Source organism: Myotis davidii, unplaced genomic scaffold (assembly GCF_000327345.1).
Source record: "Myotis davidii unplaced genomic scaffold, ASM32734v1 scaffold353, whole genome shotgun sequence".
NCBI lineage: Eukaryota > Metazoa > Chordata > Mammalia > Chiroptera > Vespertilionidae > Myotis > Myotis davidii.
The window spans coordinates 226,664-237,514 of NW_006284335.1; the positions used below are offsets into that span (position 1 = coordinate 226,664).

General features: G+C 61.0%; 1 protein-coding gene across 4 annotated transcripts in view; it reads left to right on the plus strand.

The window, feature by feature from the left end:
- Positions 1–9,682, plus strand: part of PHF2 (PHD finger protein 2) — a 40,893-nt gene extending 31,211 nt beyond the window's left edge. For all 4 annotated transcript variants that reach the window (XM_015569649.1, XM_006754440.2, XM_015569663.1 and 1 more), the window contains 5 exons: positions 3,045–3,316; positions 5,264–5,359; positions 5,787–5,896; positions 6,584–6,968; positions 7,747–9,682. In XM_015569649.1, coding sequence (XP_015425135.1) covers positions 3,045–3,316; positions 5,264–5,359; positions 5,787–5,896; positions 6,584–6,968; positions 7,747–7,835 — 952 coding nt within the window. In that variant the 3' untranslated portion in view covers positions 7,836–9,682. The remainder of the gene's footprint in view (positions 1–3,044; positions 3,317–5,263; positions 5,360–5,786; positions 5,897–6,583; positions 6,969–7,746) is intronic.
- Positions 9,683–10,851: the final 1,169 nt, after the last annotated feature.

Below are 10,851 nucleotides of genomic sequence, written 5' to 3' on the forward strand. Positions count from 1 at the left end.
AAGCAGGCCCTCTCCAGTCTCCCATTTGGAGCGTAGGTCAGTGTTTGATGGTCCATTTGCTCTGTTTTAAGTATTCGCTGTTTGGAAAAAATCAGCTGAAGAAAATGGAGGAAACTATGTTAATTTCTGGTGGATGGTTTGCTTAGTGTTTACCTCTGGGGGATGGAGAGGGTTTGGGCAGGATAATTGGAGGATTAAGGTGGTACTTTCCATGTGCACTGCTCAGCCTTCGCTCCTTGATCTGCGCCTGCTGTGGACGGATGCCGCCCCGGCGGTGGCCCTCGTGGTTGCAGCTGAGCTGGGCCTCGGGGTTCAGCTGGTACGAGCGGGAGGCTGGCTTCTAGGGGACCCTCCAGGTGGAGGGTTCTGGCCCCCACCTTCCCATCCTCTTCGGAAGCCTGGCGTCTGTCTGGTCCGAGGCTGGGTAAGGGACCTAGACCTTAGGGCCGGCCATATCATGCCCTCCCTCCACAGGGCCTGGTGCAGAGGGTGGAGGGCCAGCTGTGGGCTTGCTAGCTCCCATGCTTCCGAGAGCGTCCGTGAAGATGGTATAGCAGTGACGCTGCCCAATGCGCCATGCCCCCAGCGGGGCCTGGGCAGCCCTTTGCTCGTGCTTCGTGGGCACAGCAGGTCATGGTGCTGGGGGGCCAGTCCTGGGCCCTGGGGCAGACAGAGGCCCAGCTGGGGGCTCTTGAAGAACCAGGGTGGTCTGACTCTACCTGATTTTCCTATTGTTTGTGGCTTAGGAACATAATTCTGTCCAGTTCCAGTGAAACCCCAGAACACTTTGGGCCAGTGCATCTTGGGTGGGAGGGGGAGGTGGTGTTGGAGGGGGCTGCCCATCGCCTCCCCCCTCCACGTGGCCTGGAGCCCAGCGGTGCTTCTCGCAGGATGGCTGCTGTCCACACCTGCCGAGGGGCCCCTGACTCGGACTGTCCTGCGTGCCTGTGCCCTCTGTGTCAGCTCCATCTCTCCGCCCCCTCCCGCTTCAGTCTTGGGAGGCTCTTGTTTCTGAGCAGGTACTCTTGACCTCTTCTCGCTCTAATGGTCTGATTAAATACCAGAGGTCCGATGCACGAAATTCATGCAAGAGCAGGCTTCCTTCCCCGGGCTGCCGGCACCGGCTTCCCCCACAGCCCCAGCTTCGTCTGGAAGGTTGTCCAGTCTAATTAGCATATTACGCTTTTATTATTATAGATGCTTCAAACACTTTTTGGAAGTGGAGGTGGGAGCAAGGAGGAGACAGTGTGAGAGAGGAGGGTGCAGAGCCCTCCCGCGTGGACCAGTGCTTTTTGGTGCTGCCTCGCGGTCACGGCAACCCTGTGGGCAGGTGCTCCCTTGGGAGGCCGGTCAGAGGGGCAGACACAGGATGGGGCTCCTGCTGCCTTCTCCTGGGACTCTGGGGTCTGTGACAGGAGGAGGGACAAGCGGGGCTGCAGTCCCCCCAACCCCACACCCCGCTCCCGGACCTGCCCCCCAGGACTCCAGGGAGCAGAGGGAGGGTCACCCTCCCCCACTGGCCCTGATGCAGTGAGAGGTGTGGGTGGGACCCATAGGCTGGGTTGCCATTCTGTCCCGGGTGACGGCCAGAAATGGCCCTGAAGGGAGATGCCCCACTGGACTAGGCCTCCTGGGAGCTGCCTGGCAGGGCACTATGCCTTGTGGGGATGTGGGGGGTAAGCAGAGCAGGGCCCTCTGTCCTAGTTGCAGGGGTACCTGGAGCCCAGGCCAGTCTAGAATCTCTGGCATTTATTGGTATTGGTGTGTATAAGCTACCAGGACCTTCTGGTGTCCCTAGGGGTACTGGCTGTGAGAGGTGTAGGCTGGGGCATGGTGGGCTATGAGACAGGGGAAGGGCATGGAGCAGGGAAGTGCCCCCCACACTCGCAGAGGCTGGGCAGGCCCTCTGAGAGGGTCTGCATTCGAGGAGGGGAGGGAGGCCGTTGGAGGAAGCCTGGACTCAGCCTGGGAGGGTGGACTGTTCAGAGCTCTCTAGACCTGGCTCTATGGACAGGGGCCACCCACCTGCCCCTCCCAGAACCAGGGCAACACATAACCAGGTGTTGGGTAGTGGTGCCGGCTGCACTGGGTGTTTCAGAAGCCAGAGCAGGTCCTTCTGGAGGGAGAGAGCCAGAGCAGCCAGGGGAGGCGGCAGGGGCTCAAGCATGGGGCAGGGGACAAGGACGTGGTCAGAAAAGCGTATGCTGGTGCTGGGGGACAGCGCTGCCCGAGCTGGAGAGCAGCAGGGCGAGGTCAGGGGTGGAACGTGGCGTTGAGAAGCTGCCTCGTTTCAGCCTGTGCATCCTGGGGGCGGCGAGGGACTGAGGTCTGACTGAGCTGAGTGGGGCTGTGTCTGCCAGGTGACGTACAGGTGGAGGTCAGAGCAGGTGGAGGTGCAGATGGGGGTTTAAGTAGGGGTGCAGATGCACGTGTGGGTGTGAGTATAGATGCAGATACAGGTGGGGGTGTAGGTGCAGGTGTAGGTGGGGGTGTGGCTATGGGTGGGGTCCAGGTGTAGATACAGTTGCAGGTGTGGGTGTAGGTTAGATGTGTGTACAGGATCAGGTGTAGATCTGAGTGTAGGTGTAGTTGCAGTGATGGCACAGTCACAGAGAGAACATGAGTGTCACCTGGGCAGACCATATCATGGGAGCGAGAGTGCTGTGGTACCCCCGCGAAGGGTGCTCTCGAAGGCACTGTGGGAGGAGCACGTGGGCTGTGACTGAGGGCAGGGTCCATGGTGGGAAAGCAGCTTGGGGGGGGGGCGGTGTCAGACACAGCCAGCTGCAGTGGAGGGGGGCTGGCAGCTTGGGGCCTCAGTCTGCCAATGACCTCCCTCTGTCCCTCTTTCTCCTCTCCCTCCGCTTTCCTTCCCTGTGTTCCCTCCCTATGCCCCTCTGTCTATCTGGAGGAGGGCAGAGGGGCCATTTCCACGGGAAGTCTTCAACCACCACCACCCTCCCCACATCTCCACTGATCACTGGAGGGAGAATGTGCGGGCTGTGGTGTGGCTGGGTCTGATGCCTGTCTCTCTGTGCCTCCAGCCAGCCCCCGGCCTCCCCCAGCACACAGGAAGCCATTCAGGGAATGCTATCCATGGCCAACCTGCAGGCCTCGGACTCCTGCCTACAGACCGCGTGGGGCGCGGGCCAGGCCAAGGGCAGCTCGCTGGCGGCCCACGGCGCCCGGAAGAACGGGGCGGGCGGCAAGAGCGCAGGCAAGCGGCTGCTGAAGAGGGCGGCCAAGCACAGCGTGGACCTGGACGACTATGAGGAGCAGGACCACCTGGACGCCTGCTTCAAGGACTCGGACTATGGTGAGCGCCGCGCGCAGAGCCTGACCGTGGAGCTGGCCTTTCTTAGAGAATTCAGAGGCCATAGCGTCCCCTGTTAGAGTGCGCAGCACAATACGCACAGGCTGTTAGCCTCAAACACCTCTTGGAGCAAAGGCGCTCTGCGGGCCAGGTAAACGGTACTACCCCGAAGGCAGCGTATTTGTCCAGGTTTAAGACAAACATCCAGTAAGAAAATAAATGACCGTGTCCGTCCTGAGACCTTGGCGGCCCAGAGGTGTAATAGCGCTGCTTCCGCGGCGCAGCTGGGGCCGTGCTCTGGCCTGGGCCGCGTGCGACAAGTCCCCTCCCCTCTCACCAGGTGAGGACGCCACTCCGCTCCAATAAAGTAGGGGAAGGGGCTCGGAAAATACAGAGGAATGTTGAAGGACACTGTCCTGCCGGCTCCTGGCTCCGCTGGAGCAGGACTTACGTGTTACCATTGCTGTGGGGACAGCACGCACGCGCGCACACACACCAACACACACACACACACACACACACACACACACACACTGTGTGCCGCTCAGTGGTGTTTACTGTATTTAGAGGGTGTGCCACCATCACGACAGCCAATCGGAGCCCGTCACCCCCCCAGAGGAAGCCGCTCCCCTGCCTTTCACTGCCCCTGGTAACCTTGTCGCCTGGTCAGCCTGGGTGTCTTGTTCACTGAATCCAGTAGTGCGCCGCCCTGGTGTCTGGCTTCTCTCATCGGCGTTCTCCTCCGGGCTCACACGTGGCAGCATGTGGCAGCCCCTCATGTGATGGCTGAGCACCGTCACACAGTGTGGTGGCTGAGCACACAGTGTGCCCGCCACATCGTGCGCCCCTTCCTCCCCCTGCACACCAGAGGGCTGGTTGTGACGAGTGCTGCGTGGACACTGGTGTGCAGGGTTTGTGTGGCCCGTGCTCGTGTGCCCAGGCACATACGTGGGAGGGGTATCGCTGGGTGGAAGGTTTTAGCTCATTTCACCTTCTGAGGTCCCAGCCGGCCGGCCTCCATGCAGCTACCATTCCACACTAGTGCATGCACTGAGGCTGCGTCTACCGTCTGCGTGTAGATGAGACACAGGCTGAGTGGCTCTGTGGCCTGCGTCTGAGGTGGCAGTGAGTTAGGGGCTGGGCCATGGGTGCAGTCTTCTTCCAGGGGCACAGCCCCTCCAGGCTCTGGGGTCCCGGCTCTAGAAGGGGATTTGGAATCAAGGAGCTGCCTAGGGACGCGTCCGTCCCCACGGGCACAGCGTGCTAACACAGGGCCCCGCTCCCCAGGGTTAGGAGTGCGCTGCCCCTCTGCTGTAAGGCCTGCCTTCAGCACAGCTCTGATGGGCCCGGGGCCCAGTGCCGTGCCCCTGTCTGTCCCCACAGCCCTCCAGGGGGGCCTGCCCTGCCCCATCTGCCAGACACGTTCATGCCTCGCGGGGGCCTGCCCTGGGCTGACGGAAGTGGAGTGGCACAGGGTGGGTGCTGGGGTTTCAGGTGCCACAAGTGCTGGTGGTTGACAGTCACAACTTACAGTGTGGGAGGTGGGGGTGGCACCTGCAAGTCACCTGGAGCGACCGTGTGAGGCTGTCTCCTCCAGAGACTCCCTGAGGCAAGTCTGGGGGTGCTCAGAGCCATCAGCTCTGTGGACGTAGGATGTTTGTTTCCTGGTAGTTGCAGAGAGCGAGGCGTTCTCAGAAGAACGGGTGAACAGGGGGTGCTGCAGTCAGGCTGGGGTGGGCGAGGCTGTTGAGGTGCCCCCGGGGGCCAGATGGGGCCTGCCCAGTGGCTGCCCCTCTCAGAGCCTAAAGGGGTCCTGGGCTGGGTAGTTTCTGGGGCACCCCGTGCCCAACGCTCTGCACCCTGAGGATGGCTCCCAGGACGTCAGGTCCCTGGCCTGCAGTCCCACGCCCGGGTGGCCGGGCTCAGCCCTCCCTCCCTTCGCCTCTGCAGTGTACCCCTCCCTGGAGTCTGACGAGGACAGCCCCGTCTTCAAGTCCCGGTCCAAGAAGAGGAAAGCCTCAGACGACGCTCCCTACAGCCCAACAGGTAGTGCTGGGATGGGAGGGGCTCTGTCCACACCTGCAGGAGAGCCACGGGCACGTGGGCTCTGTACAGGCGAGAGGGGTGTCCCTGCCTGCTGCTCTCCTGGGCGGGCTGGGGTGGTGCCCCGGGTAGGCCAGCCCCTGCCTAGTTTCTTCTCAGGGAGCAGCCTGGGAGAGCTGCCTTTGCTTCTGGCCCCCAGATGGCAGCCAGTGGGGGAGGAGCCCGGGGGGGGGGTTGTCCACTTTACACATGACCCCCTCCTGCCTGCTCCTGCCTTGCTGGGTGGGATCCCCTACCCGATTGGGCCTCTCACTGACCCTCCCCAACTTGTGAGGTGTCCCTGGGCTCAGGAGCAGGCTGGGCTGGGGTGGGCCCAGGGTGCCCGCGGTGCGGGCCGCCCATTGAGGCACGCTGCCCTTCTTTCCCAAAGCGAGGGTCGGCCCCTCGGTGCCGAGGCAGGACAGGCCTGTTCGAGAGGGGACCAGAGTGGCCTCCATCGAGACCGGTCTGGCGGCCGCTGCAGCCAAGCTGTCCCAGCAGGTGAGGAGGGCCCCACCCGGTGCAGAAGCCACCCGTGCTGAGGGCTGGCACAGCTGAGGGGATTTGAGTGTTGCTTTATTCTGGCCCCCGAGTCCCCACAGTGGGGGGCGATGGCGGGAACCAGTGCCTGGGCCCCTCACACTGTCTTGGTGCGGACCATTGTCCCAGGTTCGGGGGACACAGCTCCTCGGGGCCTCCCCCGTCGCTGGAGACCCGGCGTCTTCCTCTTGTCCTCACGGAGCTCAGGGGGCTGCGCCATCTCCGTCCACTCCTTTGCCACCTCAGCTCCTCCTGGTTCCAGCTCCCCCAGAAGAGAGGGTCTCGGACTCTCAGGTGTCACCCAGCCCAGCCCCAGCCGGGCACCTGAGGAGGTTAAAGGACCACAGTGAATGTTCTAGAGCCGAGTCCCGAGGCGGCTCAGAGCAGGGTGACGGAGGAGGGCGCCGAGCTTAGTGCCATCCCACATGGTCCCCTGTGCAGGGCACCCCCGCAGGAGGGAGCGTGGTGCCCTCCTCAGGCCCGCCCTGCCCTGAGGGGCACTGGCACTCAGCTCCCTGGAGAGGCCTCATGCACAGGGACCTACCTCCCCTGGGCCCAGGGTGGTGAGGGCTGCTCCCTGCCTGCCTGCCCAGCACCTGAGGCCCGGCCCGCCCTGCCGGCCAACTTGCCCACCTGCTTTGTTCAAAGGAGGAGCAGAAAAGCAGGAAGAAAAAGAACTCCAAGAGGAAGCTGACGCCCAATACCACCTCCACCTCCACCTCTGCCTCCACAACCTCGGCCAGCACCACCTCGGCCTCCACCACCTCGGCCTCCACCACCCCGGCCTCCGCCACCCCTGCCTCCACCAGCACGGCCTCCACCAGCACCGCCAGCAGCCAGGCCTCTCAGGAGGGCAGCTCGCCCGAGATCCCACCTGAGGCGCACAGCAGCAGCCTGGCCGACCACGAGTACACGGTGGCCGGCACCTTCAGCGGGGCCCAGGCAAGCCGTGCCTCTCAGCCCATGGCCCCCGGGGTCTTCCTCACACAGAGGCGGCCCTCTGCGTCATCCCCCAACAACACCGCTGCCAAAGGTACCGTACCTGCCGGCCCTACGCAGCCTAGACTTGCAGACTGTCTCCGTAGGTGACCACAGGCTTCCTCTGTCCCCCGTAGTCCTGTGTGTGGCCACACGGTCAGTGTGTGAAAGAAATGGCCTCTTTCAAGGTTGAGGACCAGAGTCACACACGGGGAGGTCTGGTTACCTGAGTTTGGCCCAGGTCCCCAGACCCCAAGTGCTTTGGCTTTGGGCTTAGCTTGGAGTCAGGGCGTGGTAAACCGTTTGCCAAGGGTTCTCTGGGAGGGGTCCAGGGTGACTGACCCAGGACCCTGTGTGAGTTGGGGGTGGCATGAATGCTTGGCATCTCCCCTGCCCGGCCGCTGGCCCCCTGGCCTGGTTAGTGGTTGGCTCACTCCTCCTGCCCCAAAGGACTCGCGCTCCCAGCAGAGTCCTTCCCGCTGGCCGTGAGGCCCAGCCGGTGGCGGACACAGCTCGTGTGGCTCCAGGTGGCCCTGTAGCCAGGAGGTAGGCAGGGGTCTCACTCCACCCCAGTGCCATTGCCTGGCCCGTCCCCACCCTGGCCTCACCCCCACTCCTGCATCCCTGCCCCCCCGTCGATGCGGCCTCTGAGCTGGGGGCTCGGGGGAAGAATTGTGCTTTTGGAGGGTGCAGGCCCCCAGACTCGGGGCCACAGGCCCACTCACAGCCCGATGGGAGCGTGAAGGGGGGTGTGCCGACTCCCACCCCACACGCTGCTCCTCTGCCCTCTCACACAGCTATCTGCCTTTTTGTGTCCCCTCTTCTACCCCCAGGAAAACGTACAAAAAAGGGCATGGCCACCGCCAAGCAGAGGCTTGGGAAAATTTTGAAAATTCATCGGAATGGAAAACTGCTCCTTTAAAGTTTGGAGAGCCAGGACCCTTCTGCTCCGCTCAGGACCCCGGAGCCCCGCTACATCGTCAGCCCCAGGAGGGTGGCCGCGCCGCCGCGCCCCGGGAGGCCTGGCTTCCTCCCGGCCTCCACTCCCCACACTTGAGCCAGCGCCTGCGGCTTCAGCAGGCGGAGCTCGCCAATACGGACAGCCGCCCTTTCTCACGTTGCTTAGAGTGACCAGTTCCCGAAACTCGGCCCCGCCCGTGTGAGGACCGTTCGGTGTCAGGACGGCCTCTAGGCGCCCCGAGCACGGGGGTGGTGGCAGGGCCTCTGCAGCTCTGCTGGGAGCATGAGTCCTTCGAGGAAGGAGGAGTGAGCCAACATTCACCAGGCCCAGAGCCTGAGCCAGCCACAGGCTGGCAGCCTCCAGAGGCTTAAAAAAAGGCAAAGGACACTAGAGAGGAAGAGGAGGAGAAAGCAGGGTGTTGATGTGCCCCCATCTCTTCCCAAGTGATTCTCCGACATGTCCAGCAGGCGTTCATTCTGGCCAGGAGAGGGGGGCCTCCAGGCTCCCTGCCGGCACGTGGCAGGCCAGATGGTGGGTGTCGCCCCTGAATGCCCAGGGCATTTCTAGGAACACGGGCTGGCAGCAGGGTCAGTGTGTTCATGGGTAGGGGAGCCACCGTGGGATCCCCAGCCCTGATGCAGGCCCAGGGGGCCCAGGCAAAGCCACATGGTGGGTCCTGTCCAGTCCCACTGTCCACACTCCCAAAAGCACTTGCCAGCCAAGGGCACCCTGCCCCGGGTCTGGCGGGGCGGATGGCGGCCGGCCGAGCAGCCCAAGGTTGCCGGGGGCCTGGCACTTCTGTCTTGTCACCTGTCACTTGGTGTCGAGTGCATGGGTGGCTCCTGGACCGCGAGTCCACCCATGGACACGGAGGGGCTGGATTTGTTTCTCAGGCAATCCTGTATTTTAATTTTAGATGTATTTCCTGAAGCATATTTTTCATAGAATGTAGCGTGTAAATAGCTTTTTAAATAACTTCTTTTTTATAAGAGTAAAAGTATCTTTAGGAATTTCTTTGTAGAGTCCTTCATTAACATTTATACGAGTTTTTTGCTGAGTCTGACGAACAGTTGGGTTTCCGATGCTTTTTCTTTTCCTTCCTTTTTTTTATTGCTATGGTTATTTTTTTATTTTATTTTAGGGACTAAGGTATTGCCTGAAAAACAAGTGATGTCTGTGCAGCCTTATAGCTGTCTTTACAGAAGCGAACATACACAAAAGATCTGTTTCAGATATGTTTGAAGATGAGTCTTCAACTCGAATACCAGCTTTCTTTCCTTCTTGTTGATGAAGGGGTGGGGGACAGTTATTTTACTAGCACCTTGTGAAGTGTTCTGTGTTTTGTGATGCTGTAATTTATTAATGTTTGTAGCTTTTTATATTTGTATATTTCTTATGAGCTTTGTTTATATGCCCATCCCTGGGTGTTCTGTCCGCACGGAGAGGCAGCTTCGTGCCGGCCTTGGCCCCTGGCTCGCCTGTCGGAGACCCGGCCGCCGAGCCTTGGGGATGGGCAAGGCCACGCTCATGGACCCGACGACTCCAGCCCAGCGTTTTGAAGGTTTCCTTGCCTGTTACTGTTGAACATTTATATAATCTAACCCGGCCATCAAACTGTTCTCTCTCTCTCTCTTATTTTTTAATTTTATTATTATTTTGGCAACATGTACATTTCTAACAAAGTTTATCGTGGCTATTAAAGTGTTTTATTTCCCAATTCATATTACTCTTGTATTGAGTCCATGAGGTCTAAGGCAACTTAAATCAAAGTTTTAAAAGAGTAAAGATATTTCAGGTTTTGTACAGAACCATGTCTGTGTCATTTCTGCCTCATTCACCGCCGTCCATCCTGCAGTGAGGGTGGCAGGGGTTCTCAACGGGGTGGGAGGCACTGTGGGGGTCGGAGGGGGCGGGGTCAGGTCTTGTGCACCCTGAGGGCTGGGGGTGATGGTGGGCAGTCAGACCAGGCCCCCTGCCCACATCAGAGCTGCCACTGTTCCCCTCAGAAACTCCCGATGGCCTATGGGCACATACACTACCTGCACCCCAAGCAGCCTGTAGGAATGGGCAGAAGATACCTGTGGGGCAGGCAGCCTTCGAGACCCTAACCTTCCTAGCCCCAGCCCCAAGCATCCTCTAAAACCTTATGGTTCACAGATGGGCAATCTGGCTGAGTCCAGTGAGTACAGGGCCAACCACAAGGCAGTCAGGAACAAACACAGGGTTTTGTCTCCATCGGACATTATTCACAGCAAATGAACAAAAGCAGAACTCACCTCCCACCCCCCACCCCTACACAGACAAGTGTGGGCACAGTGAAGGTCAAGGATTGGAGGGAAAAGAAAGACCAGCTGCTGCAGGGGCCGCTGTGGAGGAGCGCGGGGCTACCTGGCTGCCGGGCATCTCGGGCATCACTGGGCCCTGGGACGGGACCCTCTCCCCAGGCACCCTCAGCTTGAGTCCATCCTGCTGGGTCCCCAGGAGGCATGGCCCCTCCATGTCCCCAGGCTCGGCACTGCACCTGCTGGACAGTGTCCTACCCAGATCCAGCCAGACTTGGCCTTGTGTCTCCCACACCCTCACCTCACAGAACCAGGAGACCATGCCTGGCCCTCGGTTGCCCTCTGCAGCCCCTCCAGGCCCAGTTCTGCCTCCTCCCCACCATCCCAGGCTGGCTGGCCCCTGAGCCTGGGCCCTGGAGGCTAAGCTGTGCTCCATGGGTCCCTTGGTGTTGGTACTGGACCTCCAGAGGGCTGTCAGGCAGGGCTCCCAAAGGCCTCCCAGAGCCCCCCAGTTCCAGGCCCCATCCTGGTCTGCACCCACGCAATCCTGGCGCCGTGTGGCCCAGCCCTGCCATGGGACCTCACTGTGGCCCCATGTGCAACGTTAGGGTGCGTCTGCAAGCACCTGAGACTCGTGTCCGGGTGAGCTTGTGGCAGGGGCAGCAAGGGGCCCAGGTCTTCTCTCGATTCAGGGC